The 22,288-nt window shown below is 38.6% G+C and overlaps 1 protein-coding gene across 2 annotated transcripts in view; it reads right to left on the minus strand.

Annotated features, from left to right (window-relative positions):
• Ptprq (protein tyrosine phosphatase receptor type Q) overlaps positions 1-22,288 on the minus strand; it is a 207,828-nt gene that overhangs the window by 165,156 nt on the left and 20,384 nt on the right. Inside the window, exons 10-15 of one of the 2 annotated variants that reach the window (XM_085843440.1) lie at positions 10,949-11,126; positions 10,639-10,641; positions 9,064-9,225; positions 8,782-8,961; positions 8,114-8,221; positions 7,630-7,911 (exon numbers count right to left, since the gene is read on the minus strand). In XM_085843440.1, the coding sequence (XP_085699566.1) occupies positions 7,630-7,911; positions 8,114-8,221; positions 8,782-8,961; positions 9,064-9,225; positions 10,639-10,641; positions 10,949-11,126 (913 nt within the window). The remainder of the gene's footprint in view (positions 1-7,629; positions 7,912-8,113; positions 8,222-8,781; positions 8,962-9,063; positions 9,226-10,638; positions 10,642-10,948; positions 11,127-22,288) is intronic. The other variant, XM_021174928.2, reaches the window with a different exon arrangement.

The following is a 22,288-nucleotide window of genomic DNA, read 5'->3' on the forward strand; positions in this document are numbered from 1 at the left end:
TGGAACAACATGATGTACTAACCAGAACCCCGGAGCTCTTGTCTCTAGCTGCATATGTATCGAAAGATGGCCTAGTCGGCCATCAATGGAAAGAGAGGCCCATTGGACTTGCAAACTTTATATGCCCCAATATAGGGGAATGCCAGGGCCAAAAGAATGGGAATGGGTGGGTAGGGAAGTGGGGGGCGCTATGGGGGACTTTTGGGATAGCATTGGAAATGTAAGTGAGGAAAATATGTAATAAAAATCAAAAAAATAAAAAAATAAAAAGGAAATTAACAAAAAAAATGTTACAGGAATGTGATGATTTGTATATGCTTGGCCTAGGGAGTAGCAAAAAAAAAAAAAAAACAGAAAGAAAATAAAAACCTACAAACCTACATTATCATCTCAGTAGATGAAAAAAAAAAAAAAAAGACCTTTGGCAAAATCCAGCACCCTTTCTTGATAAAAGTCCTGGAGATATTAGATATCCAAGGGACATAATGTGACATAACAACAGCAGTTTACAGCAAGACCATAGCCAATGCCAAAGTAAAAGGAGAGTAACTCAAAGCGATTCCACTAAAATCAAGAACAAGACAAGGTTGCCCACTCTCTCACTTACTCAATACAGGAGTTGAAGTCTTAACTAGATAATAAGACATTTAAAGAGATAACGAAGATGCAAATTGGAAATGAAGAAGTTAAAGTATCATTATTTTCAGATGCTATGATAGCATATATAAATGACCCTTAAAATCCCACTAGGGACTATTTAACAATTAATGACTGCAGTGAGAGGGAGAATTGGTCTTCTTTAGGCATGGGTATTCTAATTCATTATCCAACATCAAGTGGTCATCCTTGAAATCATATATGTACAAGCAGCACTAAACAGACTCAATAGGTTATAATATATATATTTGTGTGTGTGTGCGGGCGCGCAAAACAATAAAATAATAATGAAAGGGCAAAGGGCTATGAATTTGAGAAGAGTAACGAGGGGGTCCATGGTTGGAGTAGGAGGGAGGTGAAATGAGACTGTTTCTAGGCAGTAAAGAAAAGGGGAGAAGTGATGAAATTACATACTTTTCTTTTTTAGATTATAACTTAATTATAGCATTCCTCCCTCCTTTTCATCCTTCTTAGCACTCCCACAAATCCCCTCCCACTCTCTTTCAAATCCATGGCCTCTTTTCTCACTATTATCTCATGAATATGTAGAGGTATGTGTGTATATGTACTTATAAACATCACAGATCAGCAAAATTAGACATATATTAACAAAATCAGAAATGTAAGAGGTAATATAAACAGACATTAAGAAAATCCACAGAATCAAAAGAAGATATCTTTAAAATGCTACTCCACTGAAAATTTAAAACTTTTTTTAAAATGGATATTTTTCTTAACATAGATAGATAGATAGATAGATAGATAGATAGATAGATAGATAGATAGATAGATAGATAGATAGATAGAGATAGGCAGATAGAGATATTTATCCTGTTCAGTTCATATAATGTTACATGTACATGTGTTTTAAGGGATGACGATTTTACACTAGACAACCAACTGGTGTTCTTTTTCCTACAGAAGACCACCTTTCCCGCTCCCATCTTTCATCTTTTTTCTATAGTTCTTTAGGTAGGCTTGAGGCTTTCTCCATTAATACCTCATGAGCTTTCTCTATCCAGCTTGGCACTTCGTTGGTATAATTTTGGTCAACTCATGTTTGGCCAGTCATGCTGGTGAGACTTTACAGATGTAATTTCTAGTATTACCAAGAGATACAATCTCACAGCAAACTCCCTGGTCCTCTGACTCTTAAAATATTTCTGCCTACTCTTAAACAATATTCTCTGAGCCTTAGGTATGGGAATATCTTGTAGGTGTATTTATTAAGACTGGACCCCAGAAGCCACAATGCAAAGATAAGAAGCAACTAAGAGTCCTACCTAACTATGATGCCTTTGAACTAGATCAACAACCATCCTGGCACAATAACCCTGCAGGTACAGAAGTGTCACAAATATCTTGGTGGTAACCAACAAGTCCCTAAACAGACTTAAGACCTGTTCAATTGGAAGGATACCATGCCTGGTAATGGAAACCTAACAATAATTTTCTGTGCTAGAAAATTATGCTATAAGAGAAGACTCTACAACCACTAATTTCTAAACAAGTATAATCCCTACTAATAATGTATAAACATTTTCCTCCTACTTTAAAATATTTTTATTAATTTATTCTCTCATATATTACATTCTGATTACAGTTTCCCCTTCCCCTTCTCCTCCCAGTCCCTTCCTGTCCCTCACCTCCTCATGACCCCCACCTCCTTTTTATCCATCCACTCTATTTCCCTTAAAAGGGGTGAGGGGGCAGTCTTTCCAGAGATATCAAGTAAACATGGCATATCAAGTGGTAATAATACTAGGCACATCCCCTCAAATTAAGGCTGGATGAGGCAGCTCAATAGGACAAGGGTCTCCAAACCAGGCAATGGTATCAGAATCAGTCCCTGCTCTCTCTATTAAGAGTTCAACAAAGATACCAAGCTATACAATATGTGTGTGTGTTTGTGTGTGCGTGTGTGCTTGTGCAATCTAGCTATCATTTATCTATCATCTATATCAATCATCTATCTAGTATTTATCTAAAATATCTATCATATCTATTTATCTATTTATCTATCATATCTATTTATCTATCATCTATACCTATCATCTATATCTATCTATATCTATATATCTATATATCACATTTATCTACCTATCTCTATCTATCATCTATCTATCTCTATACACAAACATTCAATAACACCTAATAAGAAAGAGGCCATGAATTTCAAGGAGAGGCAGAGGGTTTATGGGAGGGTCTTTAGGGAGGAAAGAGAGGGGAGTAGTGATATTAAACTACAATCTCAGAAAAATTAAAAGATGAGACCATGCTTGGTACTTGAAAACTATTCAGAGCTCCTAAAGTCATGGTTTTTGGAGAAGAACCTAAAATAAATAAATAAATAAATAAATAAATAAATAAATAAATAAGCAAGCAAATAAAGAAATAACTAAATAAAACAAAAAAAACCTCATTTACTAAACCAACATTATCTGTCCCTAACTAAAATCTATAAACATTTGTCCTTAACCCATGGAAAGTGTAATCTTGACCATCCAACAAAGAGACGTCTCTTCGCAACAGATAGAAACTACTACAGAAAACTACCACCAATCAATAACCATATTTGTTGAACTTATGTAATTTTATTTTAACTAAAGTATCACTCTTTTAAAGTAACAATTTTAATTATAATATAATTATATCACTCTCCCCTTCCATTTTAAGAAAGAAAAATCCTCTAATTATAAGGGGTAGGGAAAGCTATTTAAGATGCAGTAGAAATAAAATTTTAATGAAGTTTAACTTGAGACTTTGAAAGACACTTTACAAAGGTAGCCCTCCAGCATTCCTTGCCCACCATCAGTAACCAGGACAAAAATGTATCCCTGAACTCAGCATGACAGTCTTCATATTTTATTCATTTGTCCTTAGGAGATAACCAGAGCTGAGACCACAGACAGAGAGGTGACTCGCTGATTTCTGAGAGTGGAGACACACACACTGAGAATTTCTCCTCTAGCATTCAGATTACTCCTATTGACAATAACAGCACAATGATATTTGCCAGCTGAAATAATCTAACAACAAGAGATATAATTTGCTGTGATGAAAGGATGGACCATTTAGAGACTGCCGTATCCAGGGATCCATCCCATAAGCAGCTTCTAAACGCTGACACCATTGCATACACTAGCAAGATTTTGCTGAAAGGACCCAAATATAGCTGTCTCTTGTGAGACGATGCCGGGGCCTAGCAAACACAGGAGTGGATGTTCACAGTCAGCTATTGGATGTATCACAGGGCTCCCAATGGAGAAGCTAGAGAAAGTACCCAAGGAGCTAAAGGGATCTGCAACCCTATTGTTGGAACAACATGATGTACTAACCAGAACCCCGGAGCTCTTGTCTCTAGCTGCATATGTATCGAAAGATGGCCTAGTCGGCCATCAATGGAAAGAGAGGCCCATTGGACTTGCAAACTTTATATGCCCCAATATAGGGGAATGCCAGGGCCAAAAGAATGGGAATGGGTGGGTAGGGAAGTGGGGGGCGCTATGGGGGACTTTTGGGATAGCATTGGAAATGTAAGTGAGGAAAATATGTAATAAAAATATTAAAAATCAAAAAAACAAAAAAAAAACAAAAGAAAATATATTTGAAGCTCATGTTCAGACATGAGAGTCAATACTTGTCAATGGAACTTCAGAATAGTAGGTAAATATTAGTCAAATAAATTTTAAAAAGTAAATTGAATCAAATAAGGGATTTCAAAGAATGTTTTTTGGGGGGGTCCAGAAAGCCAATTTTTAAAAAAATATATTATTGTTTATTTAATTACTGCTGTATTTTGTATGTCTTATTACAGAAAATTTAATTTCTTGTGGTTACCTCATTTTTAAGCAGTATAGATCTTATATATGTGGCTTATTATATCTTTACTCTTGTTGTGATGCATTATTTGACCAGAAATTTTGGCTTATAAATAGAAATACACATACTCTAAGCATGGATAACTTTTGAAATGTTTGAAAAATAAACTTTGAACTCTAAAAAAAAAAAAAAGAGATAATAATTTGATTTGTGATTACAATAAAGAATGTTGTAACAAAAATCCCCTACAACAATTGGTATATAAAATTGGGAAGTACATAGACAAATTAAAAGGATTTATTCATTCATCCATAAAAATTCATAGTATTCCATTCAGAATTTGGTATAAATCTGTGTCATATTCATTAGTGTTATTTAATGAAGTCAGAAAAGTTGAAAATATTTACTTCAAGGCTTACCCCAAAGAAAGATGTGGTAAGGAGGAAAGAGAATCTGTCTATGCCATCAAAGGATTTGATTTTTATTGATTTTCTCATGTTGGTAATTACTGTTTACTAAGCATAAGAAAACTAACCTCATTTGTAAGCTGCATATTCTGTAATGAAAGAAAACTTACACACATCCACACTCATTCCTGCATGCACACCAAATCCACTAGTATTGATCGTCCCTGTTTGAATTCCCCATAGTACTTCCAAGAGTAAGCTCTAATGATGTAAATTCGACAAGGTCCTTGAATAGATTATTAATTCCCTTATTTGTAATTATCAGCATCATTACACCAATGAGTTATCGTAACAACAACAGTATACAAACCCTAAGTGAAGGATAGGTGTTTTGTGAGAAAAAAATTATTTTAATAACATTATTAAACTCTAAGAATAGAAAGAGAGCTATTTTGAGATCATTCTTACTCAGATGTTATCCTAGAATTCTTTTGAGACCCTTCTTATTCTCTCACGGGAGGTAGAGCTAGTAACTCTCTTCAGGAGCTAGGGAATCTTTCTGGTATCCCACTGTCTTCTATACAGGAGACAAATGTGCAGGAGATATGAAAACTACTCCTTCAAGGGAGTGGGCCTCTAGGGCGTTGAACACAATCCTCCATGAGCTGACCTCCACCTTCTTAGAAGGCTGTCAAGCCATCTCTGTGTGACCCACTAGAACAGGTGGGCCCGGAAGCTCAGGGGTAGGTTTTCCCATCCACATAGTTATTTCATAGCTAGATCAGGAGTCTAATAAATGAACCCTGAAATGGGGCTCAGGAGACCTACCAACAAGCCTTGGCTTTACATTATCCACTGTGATTTATTGGTTATTTTGTTAAAAGAGTCATACTTTGCCTTGTGTATAGAAAGTTCAACATGTTTTTTTTTCTTTTAGAATGAAAATACTCATTTTAACCTACATCTCAAGTAAAATTCTTGTATTTACTTATCCCTGCCTTACAATTAAAGTCACAAGACAGATAATGGAATGAAAATTCATGTACTTTTTCCAATATGAAGTAAAATATCACATGCCTGCAATTTTCAGAAAACATTTTTTATAATTCATCATTAACATGTGCTATCACTGATATGATAATCACTTAAGAAGTAAAATTTCTAATAAGCATGTTGCTTCTTCAAAATCACAATAGAGTGAAATGACAATTTTCTTCCTCGTGCTATGCAAAGCTTAGATAGCTGACCACCACCATGAACTGCGAGATTGTCACTACATTTTAATAAGTTTTCAGTATGTGCTTCGAGAGCCAAGTGGGCATTCTATGACTAATGGGCTTGGTTTCAACTGCAGCTTTATCACCAGCCAGCTGGCTAGCCTTAAGCAATTAAATTCCCACCAATTACTGAGAACTTTAGAGGAAAAGGAAACCATTTCCTCCTATACTGCTATATGTAAGGATATTGGAGCATTGTAAGTGTTTGCTGAATGAATGACCCTCTCAGAGCCTCGGTTATTCATGATGGAAAACAATAACTTAGTGCTGTACTCTACTCCACAATTAAAGCCATAACTTACGTGGAAGCCATGAACAGAAACACACCACAGCCAATCAAAAACAAACCAGAACAACAACAACAACAACATCAACAAAGGCAAAAAAAAAAAAGGGGGGCCCAATGTAAAATAAAACCAAGTCACAAAAGAACAATTATCCTCTACCAGAAATCTGCATTAAGGTTTAATATTCATAAAAGCAGCCGTGCATGGCACTATGTGATCTGACATCAATTAAGTTTAGTTCACGGGTGTAAGAGCCCCTGATGCTATAACGTACTCCTTTAGTCATTCTTCGTACTGCAGCTGTAATTATGACCATCATTCTGTATCCGCAATGTTGTGACAATCTCATTTTATTCAATCTGTGGAAAATCTCACATTACTCCCAGTGGTAGTAAACTACCTTGCATGATTTCTAGATTCTCCAAGGTCAAGGCCAGAACTTCCCATTTGTATCTGGATAGCTAAATGGGGTTGCCAATATTTGAGTATTTGCGACCTCCAAATTGAGAACACTATGGAATTCAGACAGAAGCTAGTCAGTCTAAGTGTATTCACTTAAATGTGTAGACAAAACAGTAACTTTACAATTAGATCTTACTTAGCATACACTGCAGATTTGACCTAATGGTAATAACTGCTCCAATCACAACACAAATGATAAACCAAGGTTATCAGACAAAATATTTGTCTTGTGCTAATTGCTCAATCACAACTGAGACTGAGATACAAATTTTTTTTTTTTGCTTGTGTTATTTCTATTAGTTGAGGTATCCCTCCACCACACCTCTACCCATCTACTCAACAAGCTCTGCAGAATCCTCCTGCCCACTCTAGGTTCATCAAGACTCAGGCTGAACTAGTCTTCTGAATGCTTCTCTGTTAAAGTCTGCAGGCACACTGGATGAGTCTTTGGTACTTTTTAATGGTTTTTCATTTGAACAACTCACTGATTTTTTTTATTAAAAGATCCTTTATATAGGAAATTAGTTTTCAAATTTTTAAACACCTAAGCCTATTCCTTATATATTTTTTCCTAGAAAATTTGAATAAATTTCTTTTACACCAAAAATAACAATGAAGGCTTTTCTTTGTCTTATAAAAATACAAACAGCAAGGAAATTGTCAGCTAGGTTTACTAGATAATTAAGAATTATTAAGCAAACGAACAGTAAACCTTACCAGTCTCTGAAGTCCTTACAGAAAGTAATGAGGATGACTGATTGCCATGACCAAGTCTGGTGTATGACCGGATAGAAATATTATAGAGTGTGTAAGGTTTCAGGTCACTTAAAGTTATGTCCGTGGTGGAGGTGTTCTTTACAAACAAGGAGTCTGCATTTTGGTAAAGCACCTCGTAGGCAATAATGATCCCATTAGGTTTCTCAGGTGGGGACCAGGTCAAGCTCAGTTCACTTGGAGACACATGGGTTACTTTCACATCTTGAGGTGATGATTCTGGCTCTGGGAAGAATAGAACACAACTTAAAACATGTGTTTCTTCTGGTTTGTTGTTTTAGACACTGAACCAGCCACGAGGTGGAGTCAGTAAGAGAATGATACCCTTTCTTTCTTTCCCTTCTTTTCTTTCATTCTTTCTTTTTCTCCCTTCCCTCTTTCCTTCCTTCCTTCCTTTTAAAATTATAAATATACTTTTTATTCTTACCATCTTCTGGAGTTCTCACAAAGAGGTCATTTTCTTCTGACAGAGAACTTTCCCCAACATGAGTTGAGGCAGCAACCCTCATTTTATATCTTGTATATTTCTTCAACCCTAAATGACAAGAGAACTATTGTTTAAAATCTTCAAAAAAAATTCTTAGATTAGTGCCATTTACCATAGGGCCCATGGAAATACTTTATTAAAAGGACTGGCTCTCTAGGTCAGGTCTCATATACTCCTATTCTCCCAAATTCCTTGGGCATTAAGGTTTTCCATACAGATGGTATCAGTGATCTTTCCTGTAATGTTAAGGCAGTAACCTAAAGCTGGAAAAAAGGTTTTGGCACACAGCAAGAAGAATTGGCACACACACCCTGTCAATTGAATTGTCTCAGCTGATTTTCAAGTGGGCTCATTCATTCAAGTCCTCAATAATACAATATTTCCTAGGTTAGGTGTATGTCTGTAAAAACTTTGATAATATCCTTTTAAATTTGTGTGAATAGATATAAAGACACATGTATTGTTATTTCCATATACATTTCTAAGATATCCATATAACACACATCAACAAAATCCGGAATATGTCCTATAGAGTTAAAGGTGTATAGGGTGCACATTGTCCACTAGAAGAGTAGGCGTGCAAAATGAAACACAACTTTTCCTTCTACCTGTGATGAGAAAGCTGTTATCTACAGTAGTCATCTGGAAGGCTCTGTTTGTATCCAGTTCCATTGCATAGATTGTATAATGAGTGATTTTCCCATTGGGATATTCTGGAGGATCCCAATATAGCAAAATAGATGAAGAACTAATATTTTTATAGTTTATAATTTGGATGGAGCTTGGCACTTGAAAAGAAGAATGAACAATTAATAGGAATAACAGAGCCAAAGTATTAATCTCATACATAATATTTTCAAGCAATTGTTTCAAAGGAAATGCGTTTGTACCTTGCTCACGTGTCCTAACAGTGAGAACCGTTGGTGGTCCTTCGCCCATGACAGTGAAAGCAGATACGCTAATCGTGTGCTCAGTGAACGGTACAAGCCGCCTGATAACATAAGACAGCTGTTCAGCAGTGATGTCAGTAATATACTGATTCCTGGTGGTCACTATTGGAAATCAACAAGAGAAAAATGGGTATTTGGTTCTACCATCAAAATTATTTTTTCTTGATGCAACCTAGCAATTAATGCATTAATATCTTCATACAGTCTCACATACAAAATAGCAGATATATGACTCCTAATATATATGAATGTTTTATGAATTCTAGATCCCCCCATACCTATAAACATTTCATTCTCATAATATCATTTTGTAAGTTCTCATACAATGTTTTGGAACATGATAGCACTGTTTTGAAAAAAATTAATAAAACATTCAGACAAAGACAGGCTGAGGGTTTTTGTTGTTGCTTTGCGTTTTCTGGAAGCAAACACTAGGCAACAATATAAAAAAGAAACATTATGAGTCAACATTAAATTTTAATTGTACACTTCAAGAAATGAGCATTTTATTTGGACTCAAAATTTATTATACATTCACTAGTCCCAGTGATTGCTTAAAGCAAGCATTCTTGCTTAGTACTTAACTGACACATGTGTGTCCTTACCAAAAAAAAAAAAAAAAGTCTGAGATATTTAGTATATTTATATATTTATAATTTATATATTTATAAATTTTAATAAGGATCTAAGCTAAATTTAAAATATACAGAAGAGCAGCTGTGGGTCTTCTAGGTTTTAGTGCTGCCCCTGTTGGCTTTGCAGAAGAGAAGTAAAGATGTCTTGACTGAAATGTAATTTTCTTTTATTAATTCTACCACGAATAGAAGAACATAACATTTTTATTTGGGAATGAGGCAATGAAATAAATATTATTCCTATCTAACACTTTATAGAAACCAAAGAAACACTGTATCACCTGTGTGCCTTCCATTGGCCTTATATTACGCTCTCCTTTTAGAAACAATAAGATTCACTGACCCCGAAGAGCAAGTGTGTGCACTAATGACATCACCACATACCAGGGACACCTACACCTGTTTATTGCACCATGCACTAGAGTTGTAACTTTCTGACCTATTTACCTTTAGTGACATTTGAAAACCTATTCGTCAAAGGCAGCAGAGACTGTGAGGCCTGTAAACGATTTGAAGATATGTTAATCCCTCCCCATCACACCTGCTCTGGCAACTGTAATAACTGATTGTCTATGCAGCTCGGCTAGAGACTCTAGGGTGCTACTTTCTCTAGGAAGAAGGTCAAATGGGTTAGAAAGGGCCAGCCACTGCTTGTGTGGCATTTCCATTTGTTTCATGAGGGTATCCGACAGTTAAAAAGAAATATCTGACTCTAGACCGTGGACCATTAATAACCTGGTTGAACTCTCAGCTTGGGTTCATACCTCGACTAGATACTAGTTTCAATGCACTTAGGAGAGAATTAATTTTTTATTAGGTATTTATTTCATTTACATTTCCAATGCTATCCCAAAAGTCCCCCACACCCTCCCACACCCACCCACTCCCACCTCTTGACCCTGGCATTCCCCTGTACTGAGGCATATAAAGTCTGCACAACCAATGGGCCTCCCTTTCCACTGATGGCCGACCAGGCCATCTTCTGATACATAGGCAGCTAGAGACACGAGCCTTGGGGGTGGGGAGGGGGGAGTGTACTGGTTAGTTCATATTGTTGTTCCATCTATAGGGTTGCAGATCCCCCCAGCTCCCTGGGTACTTCCTCCAGCTCCTCCATTGGGGGCCCTGTGATCCATTCAATAGCTGACTGTGAGCATCCACTTCTGTGTTTGCTAGGCCCCGGCACATACCAACTGGTGAACTTTGGTCTTCAGCTCTCATCCTGGCAGGAAAGTCGTGTGGATGGCTGTTGTATATGAACGAAGCCAGGGAGTGCAGGTCTGAAGACATCTCTCCCGAGCCCTCATAGAATCCTATCATTGGGTCTACTAGGTTCATTATTTCTGGAGTCATGGGGTTGTTGATATACTGTAATTAAAAGACAGAGAATGAAAATAAATCAGTGCTTCATGACTTAAAAGCCTGTCACTTTGGAATTATGCATTTTAAAAGAAAATAATATTTCTATAACTATTGTGTTCTTTACTTTCCAAGGTTTTATTCTCAACTAAAACCCTGCACCATGGTAACATAATATGATCACTCTAGTGCTTATTAGATTGATAGCTTTATTTTGGAGGGAAAAAAAGGAAGGTATTGTTTTCAGATGTGTATTACTTTTTTCATGGTGTAATTAGATATTTCCATGCAAAGCCGTTCATAACTGAAATACTTCAAGTTCTCATTCCACAAATAATCTGAGGATATTATTAAAACAAGTTCTGTTTCCTTCTCTAAACATCCTCACTTTATACACTTCATGAGTGCCTGCATTTCTGTTTACTGTTAATAGCAGTGGTATTATAATTTATCTTTAATCAAATGAATTACAGAAAAAAAGGAGCTTTCAAGGTAAGAGGTTTGCAAGCAGGGTTTCCAGTACACCTGTCCATGGTTCTAAGGTATATGGTAGGTAGCTGTCCTTTTTTACCCACACAATGGAATGCATATATGCCAAATCCACCATGGGAACAGAAACTGAACTAATAGTAACCAGCACAGATTGGAGATGTATGTCGTAAAGATGGGGGCAGAGATAGCTTGATGTCACTTTCCTTTGTGGATTGCAACCCAGTATAGCTTTCTCAGTGGGCATTGGGTTCATTTCAAAGCTCCTACCTCAATACACAAGGTGGATCGAGACTGAAGGGAGCCTACCATCAACCTTGGGTCCCAACAAGCTTGTGAACATAAAGATGCTTCCATACACGTGTGAGCATGCATTCACACACACACACACACACACACACACACACACACACACACACACACAGAGCAAAAAACACTACTAGGGAGACAGGTGGGCGCACTACATTTACTGATCAGCCAGCATGGCCAAACTGGAGAGTCCTGGTTCAGGGAGAGACTCAGTCTCAAAACTAAGGTGATGGCTCTCTCTCAAGGAGAAAGGCATGCAGATATAGACCTCTGATATCAGCCTCTAAACGAGCATAGATTTGAAGATTCACCCATAGCAGGTAAACACACACATACACACACACACACACACACACACACACACACACACACCACTACCACCACCACTACCACCATCATCATTATCGTCATCATCTTCTCCTTTAATCTTAGCCACAAAATAATTGTTTGGGGGAAAGTAGGGAACACCCATAGGACACTCATATTAGTTAAAGAACCTAGGGAAGAGAACATGGAGCCTAACAAAGTAAAGATTTTTTTCTATCTTCTTACAGCTCATATGAGCTCTGACTCCACAAGGACATGGAAGAAGACATGACTCACAACATGTAATTCAGAAAAATGCTTGTTTCCCAGCCAATAGGCTATGATGGCACCACACAGCCACGCCCACTCACAGTCACGTGCCCTTTGAAAATCTACGGGTTACAAATCTCTCAATAGTTTGTACCACATGTCAAATAAATTATGGCGGGGCAACCCTAACATTCCATCAATGAGCCGAGATGAGCCTACCTGCTGACAAACTGTCATTTTGATGTAAGAGTTGGCTTGCATGCACTTGACTCTGCATCTCACCCCAATTCTAATTTTCACTGGAATCCCTATGCAATGAATTGAACTCTGGTTTCTTATCAGCTGGAAAGGTTATAGATTATCATTAATTATTCCATACTCAGAACAGTTCTCACAGGTTGGCTCTTTCATAATGGCATTAGGTTATATGTTGGATTTTTCTAGAGAGAAATGACTGAGCAAAAGTGACTAGATGGAATTAGACTTAAAAAAGAAAAAGAATGGAAAAGGGGAGAAGGATAGAAAGCAGGAATAAGAGGACAAGAGTGGAAAAATAAAGGCCATTGCAGCACTTACAAGTTTGATGCCTACTGAATGCAAATGACTGGACTTAGAAGTACTTTGTTAGGTAATTTTGTTACAAGCCTTACTCTTTACATAAATGGATGTTTAGCAGCATCCCTGGCCCTTGCCCACTAAAAGTCTATTCCCAGTTGTTGCAAAGACAATGTCTTCAGAGTCACCCTGCATTTAAAATAAAAAAGTGAAGTTGTCTCTAGTGGAGAACAACCAAGCAAGGCAATGTCACTATCCATCAACATGAAAGGGCTAGCACATGTTAGGGAGGAATCCTTGGAATTTATGTGAAAGAACTGGAGAGTCTGCAGAGTTAAATTCCCAATCCACCTGAATAAACCAACTTGATTTCTCTTGTAATAACCTCCATTGCAGCAAGTGGGATTTCTATCAACTTAGAGCCACCAGAGTTCTACTGAATTGAATTAATGGATTGCTCCGACTTATTCTTAAGAGATTCTACTTCAGTATATCCTCTGTGTTGCTACTGAAAGAAGGAGTAAAAGGGGAGTTATAGTTAACATGTTTGAAGACATCCTAAAGGATGCTAATTGTAACCATTACTTTGGTGAACAAATACTTGAGGCTTTAATCGGGTTTTCCTCCATCTGTGCTCCATCTTGCTAAGATAGTCCTAGTTATGCCACCTCCTCTGAACCAACTAACTGGGCTCTCAACTCTGGTTCACCAGGTAAAATGGTTGATATACTTGAGAAAGCTGTAGGGTGAAAATAAAATCATCAGAATAAATCTCTGAAATCTGTGATGCTACCAACCAACCGGGGGGAAAATGCCTCAGGCTTTACTGAAGTGTGATATTCAAGTAAGCACCATTTCATGGAGGGCTGAGTTTAGAGGGCTTCAGACCAGTCCTATAAGAATATGGTATACAAAGTAATTAATTTTAATCTTTGTTTTAAAAGGTCAACATTGACACTAGTGGAGAAATCAGTTCTGCTTGGTGTGTTCCTAGCTTCACTCAATAGAGAACACTGCTCAGTTTGGTGAAAGGCTCATTGCCACACCATGAAATAAACACAGGAGAGGGACTAGGCAACGATGATCTGGAAATCAGAACTCGTGAGAAGGGGAAGCTACTGCTTAAGAAAACTGTGCCCATCCATAATAAAAAGTTAAATCTTCATGTATTGTTGCAGTACTATACAGAATAGCATGTTAAGATACCATGTGCCAGTTGAGATGCTGAACACTTGTGCCCGGGAGATATCACTTGATCACACAGATCAAATTTTAGCTCTCTTCTCTTGTCATTTAACTAAGTTAATGAAACTGGTGATGGCAGAGTAGGTTAGACTGAATTTTCCTGGTTTCTAATCCCCAAGAAGCACCATAATAAGTATTATTGCTCAGGGAGGAGGGCAGGACTGACCAGTAAATGTCATTGAGTAAATACATCAGTCCAAAAGAGAAAAGAAAAGGTTCTTATTCATCTATATACATTTTGGGTTTTTCAGAATACATAGAGTCTCATAGTTGCTAAAAACAAACCAAAAAATTCGGTATGCCTGTAGTGAACAATATTCAACGTGTTAGAGTGTATTGGCTAGCAGCTGCTTCTGTGGTGCTAATGCCCCATCACCACAGTTGCTGAAGTATTTAACAGAGGCCAAAGTTCCAATTGTTGGCTAAAAATATTATAGATGGAATTCAAATACACATTGAGAGGTTGAAATAAACCTTCTCCAGCTCTGGCACTCAATTTTCAGAGATACTTTTCTAATGTTTGCTTAAATATCAAAGCTGGTATCCTCAAGATACTTCATAGTATGTTAATAATCCATTTGTATAAGAAACAAGAAAATCACAAAGGGACAGTAGAAAAACATTCAAGTGACAGTGATGATCCAGAGTCAGAATGCAGAATATGTTAGTTTTGTTTCTTTATAATTTTTACCATCATGATATGTGCCCCATGATCTGTAGGGGAAAAAAGGTGGGGAGAAAGTAATGATAAAAGGTTATAGTGAATATCAATGCTCTGTTCCTGCCTTGCCTTCTCCAGACCTCATTCCTAAGCATTTTAAGCACTTGTGGTTTGAGTTCTATGTTTATTTCTAAAACTCACTAAATAAAGTGCCTATATTCTGTGTTAGACTCCTTTGCCTATGATAGGGAGGGTCTAGATAACTTAGATACATACACATCTTCCTCATCACTTCTCAAATCTCCTAGATCTGTGTTTGTAAACTCAGTAATACTCTGAGCACCAGAGCATACATGAATCTGCGGTGAACATCCTCTCAGCTGGCCCCTCATCATCTACCCCCTGCTGTCATGCTTTGTATAATTTCTTCCCAATCCTGTTGGTGAGATGGAACCTGTTACTGCTACAAAGATGATGGGATGTAACCACCTGACATTATACAGATCCCCCTTTGCTTGTTAGATGAAGTAAAAGGCCAGACTGAACAGGACCTAGGCAAGAAACTAGGGTATATTGTGGAAATAAAAGGTGACACCAGTCAGTCTCCAGATAAGACCACACTCCAGCAAAGCCATTGACTGAAGCATTAGGAGACCCTAAGCATAAACCTTTTTATTTTCTTTTTTAAAAATTTTTATTGGATATTTTCTTTATTTACATTTCAAATGTTATCCCTATCCCCGATGAAACTTCCTATCCCATCCCCACCCATCCACTTCTGCCTCCCACCCTCAAATTTCCCACACTAGGGCATCTAGCCTTCCCAGGACCAAGGGCCTCTCCTCTCACTGATGCCCAACAAGGCCATCTTTTGCTATATATATACAGCTGGAGCCATGGGTCTCTCCATGTGTACTCTGTGGTTGGGGGTTTAGTCCCTGGTAGATCTCTAGTTGCATATGTAGAAGAGGATAGCCTAGTAGGCCATCAGTGGGAGGAGAGGCCTTTGGTCTTGTGAAGATTATATGCCCCAGTACAGGGGAATGCCAGGGCCAGGAAGCAGGAGTGGGTGGATTGGGGAGCGGGTGGGGGTTTATAGGGGACTTTCAGGATAGCATTTGAAATGTAAATGAAGAAAATACCTAATAAAAAATTGTTTTTGAAAAAAATAGAAGTGAATGCTGCCAGGAGCCTGAAAGAGCTGTCTCCTGAGAGGCTTTGCCAGTGCCTGACAAATACAGAGGTGGATGTTCAAAGCCAACCATTGGACTGAGCATGGGGTTGCCAATGGTGTTCCCTGGGGAGGAGTTAGGAAAAGGACTGACACAAAAAATATAAAATACCTTAGTGTGACTCTAAGGAAGTGAAAGATCTGTATGATAAGAGCTTCAAGTCTCTGAAGAAAGAAATTGAAGAAGATCTCAGAAGATGGCAAGATTTCCCATGCTCATGGATTGACAGGATCAATATAGTAAAAATGGCTATCTTGCCAAAAGCAATCTACAGATTCAATGCAATTCCCATCAAAATTTCAACTCAATTCTTCACTGAGATAGAAAGGGCAATTTGCAAATTCATCTGGAATAACGAAAAACCTAGGATAGCAAAAACTCTTCTCAAGGATAAAAGTACCTCTGGTGGAATCACCATGTCTGACATTAAGCTGTACTACAGAACAATTGTGATAAAAACCTCATGGTACTGGTACAGTGACAGACAGGTAGATCAATGGAATAGAATTGAAGATCCAAAAATGAATCCACACACCTATGGTCGGTCACTTGAACTTTGACAAGGGAGCTAAAACCATCCAGTGGAAAAAAGACAGCATTTTCAACAAATGGTGCTGGCACAACTGGCAGTTGTCATGTAGAAGAATGCGATTTGGTCCATTCTTATCTCCTTGTACAAAGCTCAAGTCTAAGTGGATCAAAGACCTCCACATAAGACCAGAGACACTGAAATTAATAGAGGAGAAAGTAGGGAAAAGCCTCGAAGATATGGCACAGGGGAAAAATTCCTAAAGAGAAGAGCAATGGCTTGTGCTGTAAGATCAAGAATTGACAAATGGGACCTCATAAAATTGCAAAGCTTCTGTAAGGCAAAAGACACTGTCAATAAGACAAAAAGGCCACCAACAGATTGGGAAAGGATTTTTACCAGTACTAAGTCTGATAGGGGACTAATATCCAACATATACCAAGAGCTCAAGAAGCTGGACTCCAGAAATTCAAATAACCCCATTTAAAAATGGGCTCAGAGCTAAACAAAGAATTCTCAACTGAGGAATACTGAATGGCTGAGAAGCACCTGAAAAAATGTTCAACATCCTTAATCATCAGGGAAATGCAAATCAAAACAACCTTGAAATTCCACCTCACACCAGTCAGAATGGCTAAGATCAAAAATTCAGGTGACAGCAGATGCTGGCGAGGATGTGGAGAAAGAGGAACACTCTACTGCTGGTGGGATTGCAAGCTTGTACAACCACTCTGGAAGTCAGTCTGGAGATTCCTCAGAAAATTGGATATAATACTACCGGAAGATCCAGCAATACCACTCCTGGGCATATACCCAGAAGAAGTTCCAGCTGGTAATAAGAACACATGTTCCACTATGTTCATAGCAGCCTTATTTATAATAGCCAGAAGCTGGAAAGAACCCAGATGTCCCTCAACAGAGGAATGGATTCAGAATATGTGGTACCTTTATACAATTCAGCTATTAAAAACAATGGATTTATGAAATTCTTGGACAAATGGATGTATCTGGAGGATATCATCCTTAATGAGGTAAACCAATCACAAAAGAAGTCATTAGATATGCACTCACTGATAAGTAGATATTAGCCCAGAAACACAGAACACCCATGATACAAAATGCAAAACACAAGAAAATCAAGAAGAGGGAAGACCAATGAGTGGATACTTCATTCCTCCTTAGAATAGGGGGAAAAATACCCATGAAAGGAGTTACAGAGACAAAGTTTGGAGCTAAGACAAAAGGATGGACTATCCAGAGACTACCCCACCCGGGGATCCATCCCATAATTAGCCACCAAACCCAAACACTACTGCATATGCCAGAAAGATTTTGCTGAAGGGACCCTGTTATAGCTGTCTCATATGAGGCTATGCCAGTGCCTGGCAAATACAGATGTGAATGCTCACAGTCATGTATAAGATGGAACACAAGGACCCCAATGAAGCTAGAGAAAGCACCCAAGGAGCTGAAGGGGTCTGTAACCCTGTAGGTGGAACAACAATATGAACTATTCAGTATCCCCAGAGCTCATATCTCTAGCTGCATATGTAGCAGAAGATGGCCTAGTCGGTCATCACAGGGAAGAGAGGCCCCTTGGCATTGCAAACTTTATATGCCCCAGTACAGAGGAATTCCAGGGCCAAGAAGTGGGAGTGGGTGGGTAGGGGAGCAAGGCGGAGGGAGGGTATAGGGAACTTTCGGGATAGCATTTGAAATGTATATAAAGAAAATATCTAATAAAAAATAAATAAATACATAAATAATTGAAAAAAGATTAAAAAAAATTTAAAGGAAAAGGACTGAAGGAGCTGAAGGCGTTTGCAACCCCAAAGAAAGAACAATAATATCAACCAACCAGACGCCCTCAGATCTAAGCATAAATCTTGAGTAAATCTGTTCTGCACTCTGGCTGTCAGGAACTGTGATCTAACAGGAATGCCTTGTTTGAAGCTTCTGAGTTTGTGAGTGACTATGCAACAGTGGGAAACCGACATAATGAGACAGCAATGGAGAATCAGGACAGGGTCTGCAATATTGAATGAAGGTAGGGACCCAGGACTGGGACAGAGATGCTCAACTGTTACTCTCTGACGGTGCAAACAGCTGGCTATGTGACTATTGAACATTAAAGAGAACAAAGTTGAAGAAGACCCCAGTATTTCAAGCTTTCATGAGAGGAGGACAATAGTGCGATTCTTGACATTTTATCCTAAAAGAAAAATCAGCCACATATGTCACAAATGCTCATTTCAAGTCTTCTGAATCTCTCCTCTTAAAGAACAATTTTCAAAACAAAAATCAGCCCAAGAGATGAAGTCATTCTCAGCCCATAGCTTGGTGCTTAATCAAGCTAGGTCAGCCTCTCTTTAAACAGCATCTTTGTCACTTGAAAACTATTAATTGTCCTAGCCAACATTCTTCTGGGTAGCCTATGGAGCCAGCATCATTTCAGTCCCATGTCTCTACTTCTAGGATCCCAATTTAACCTCTTGCTTCCTGTCTTTCAATTATTCACTGGGGGGGGGGGGGGGGGAAGGGGATTGTTTCATTTGGTTTTGTTATTTTGTTTTAAGGCAGTGGAGTTTAGACACACTTGACCCCTGGTAGAATCATGCTAGGTAAAAATTCACAATGGCAGAAGTAAAAGATAGGAAACACATAACCAATGATTACGGATGAGTGGTTGGTTACCAAGAGGAACCAATGATTGGAAGTGTGAGATCAGTTTTAACAGGGGCTATATTCAGTGTACATGGTGATTCATCCCAAGTAACTTGGAGACCTGATATCAACGAAAGAAATAAACAAACCAACGACATAGGAAAGTGCTATGAGAAGTAAGAGCTGAAAAACGAGCCCCTGAATGTCTCTATAAATACATTAGTAAATAGAAAGGACAGCTGTTAGCATCACTAACCACTTTAATCATTTAAACCTCACACACTGCCAAGTTGCAGTATACAAAAGTAGATGAAGAATTAAACAACCAGTGGCATTAAAAGCTGTACAGTAATGTTGCGCCCACCTCGTCCGGCAAGAAAAAACGCAACAAGGTCGGATTCTTCTCAACAGCTTTATTTCAGGAATGCCTGGATGCTACGGAACCCCGGGAATCCAGGGAGGACTCCTTATATACACCCCAGCACTGGGGAGGGCTATGTGTTCTCCTAGGATTGGTCAGTCTGCTCGCACCTTAATTTGCATGCACCCGCTCTGGAGGGGTTGGCGCCAGATTCAGGCTAGCACCTGTGCAGTGGTGTTGGCAGAGACCCGCACCAGAGACCGGCGCCATCTTTTAGGCGCCGGCTGCCCACACAGTAACAGATAGGAGGGTGAATTTTTGGAAAGAACATATATTCATTTTGGGATGAAATATGTTAACATCTTGAGAACTGTTAACAGTATTCATCCCTGTATTCGACACTGAGGTCACCTGTGACTCCTAACCAGATTCTAAAAACGTAAAGTGCTCTTGAGACAGACATGGAGGTGAATGGGAAGCAAGAATACCTAATCTGAGAGATACCACGACAAGAAAACAAGATAATCAACAAGATTATTAAGCCAGGGGTTTTATCTGCTGTGCTCTACTGCTGCCCCTGTAAGACATGTGTGGGAGCATTATAAAATGGGGAAGCGTGAGTTGGTGAGACGACTCAGCTGGTAAAGCAACTGTCTGAAAAGCCAGAGAGCTAGAGTTCAGATCCTCAGAACCTACTGAAAAACTGAGTATGATGACGTGAACCAGTGGTTCCAGGGTTGGGACAAAGAGGCAGATGTATTCAGATCCCTGGAAGCTCTTGGGGCAGCCATCCTTGCTCTTGCAAGAAGACTGTGATCCAGTTAAAGAACCTGCCTCAAAAAAGTAGAAGTCACGCAAGGACTTCTATGTGAGTGCACTGTACATGTATACATTTAACCACACATACACCCCATGTGTAAACAAACTCAGGCACGTATACACACACACACACACACACTTTAAAAAAATGAAAGTAAAAATTCTTTATAGGTTAACTTGTCTGAGGTCACAGTTGTAAGGCACAGCAGAGTGAAAGTAAAACCCAAGGTCCCTTGGTTTAGACCTGATGTATCCACCATCCCTCATCAATACTTTAAAGTGGAATAATAACCAACCACATGAGGACGCAGAGGACCTGAAATGGATCTGATATAACAAGAACTGATTCCCCAACCCCGTGCAGATATGAGAATAAAATGGCTCTTCTTACTGTTCTTATTAAGAGAGTTTAGGAGTTGAATGTTGAGTAGACTGAAGGGTGGAATGCCAAGGTTATTTCCAACAAGTCACAAGTATCAGCACCGAACTTAATACATGTCAGCTACAGTGCTGCTCTCTTTATACATATCACCCATTGAACACCCATCATTGACCCTTCGTTATAAGAACTTCTGTAATTCCTAAGTCTCAAGTTCAAGAGAGTCAGGCCACCTTCTCCAAGATTATGCCATCAATAATGGCAGAACTAGGCACTAAGCTCTAACCATTTGTCTTCTGTACCTACATTCTTAACCATTTCATCCTCTAATAGCCAGGACCATAATTAAATATAGATTGAATGGCTCTAATTATCAAGTTCTTTCTGCTATGTTATAGGACCGCCAACTGGCCTTCCCAGAACCTTTTAACTTCTAGAGAAAAACAGGTGTGTCTGGCTAGTCAACAAATGGCATTAGCAAATTTGGGAAACCTGTCACCTGGTTCAAAGAAGACTAAGTATCTATTTTAAGATGTTCTCTGCAGGGACAAATGCTTAAGCTCCCACTCTTTGATGAGATGCCAGCTAGAATATCAGAAAACCTACAACTCAACATCCATTACACAGAAGAAAGGACACAAGATAGGACTGAAGTTTAACCTGGGGATGAGAGGTCCTAAATCGATACATAGCACTGAGTACTATGATGGAATCAATGCCAGAGGTAAGGGAAGTCTGGTACCAGAAACAGAGGGACTGGAGAGAGGGCAGATATCACAGGTACAAAGAATAGCAATTCTGAACTGAACACAGCAGAAGCAAATTTCTTAATAAGCATCACATATGTTTCTAATGGCCCACTTATTGTTACTCTGGTCCTAAGTACACAACCTTAGCATGCCTAGGGACTTTAAGGGTCCTCACTGGTAAGTGGCTGGCTTGGCCAGGGTAGTACCTCAGAAGCACATCAGCTCCCTACATTCCCTAACAGAGACAAGAGCAGAAAATAAGGTAACCACTGTGCTTAAATGCAGTGTATTAACAAAGACCAATTCCTCTCATGTTAAACGAAACACTTGAACTTCTTTATATTTAGTTATATGCTTTCAATAAGAAAAGGCAGTGTTGAGGCCATTAGGTGCTGGAGTTCAAATAGGACAAAATTATTTGTAGACAGCAGTCTTTTGGGGGAACTGTTCTTAATTCTAAGCCTTTGAGACAACATTTCATTCATAATCATAGTCCGCAAATAACATAGTAACTGGATGAGAATAATAAGAGCCACATATAGAAGTACATTTAGTCCCGTGTGATGGTTCAATAGACATTTTTTCATATGAAAGAGAATAGTT

Source organism: Mus caroli, unplaced genomic scaffold (assembly GCF_978045245.1).
Source record: "Mus caroli unplaced genomic scaffold, Mus_caroli_1 scaffold_9, whole genome shotgun sequence".
Classification (NCBI taxonomy): Eukaryota; Metazoa; Chordata; class Mammalia; order Rodentia; family Muridae; genus Mus; species Mus caroli.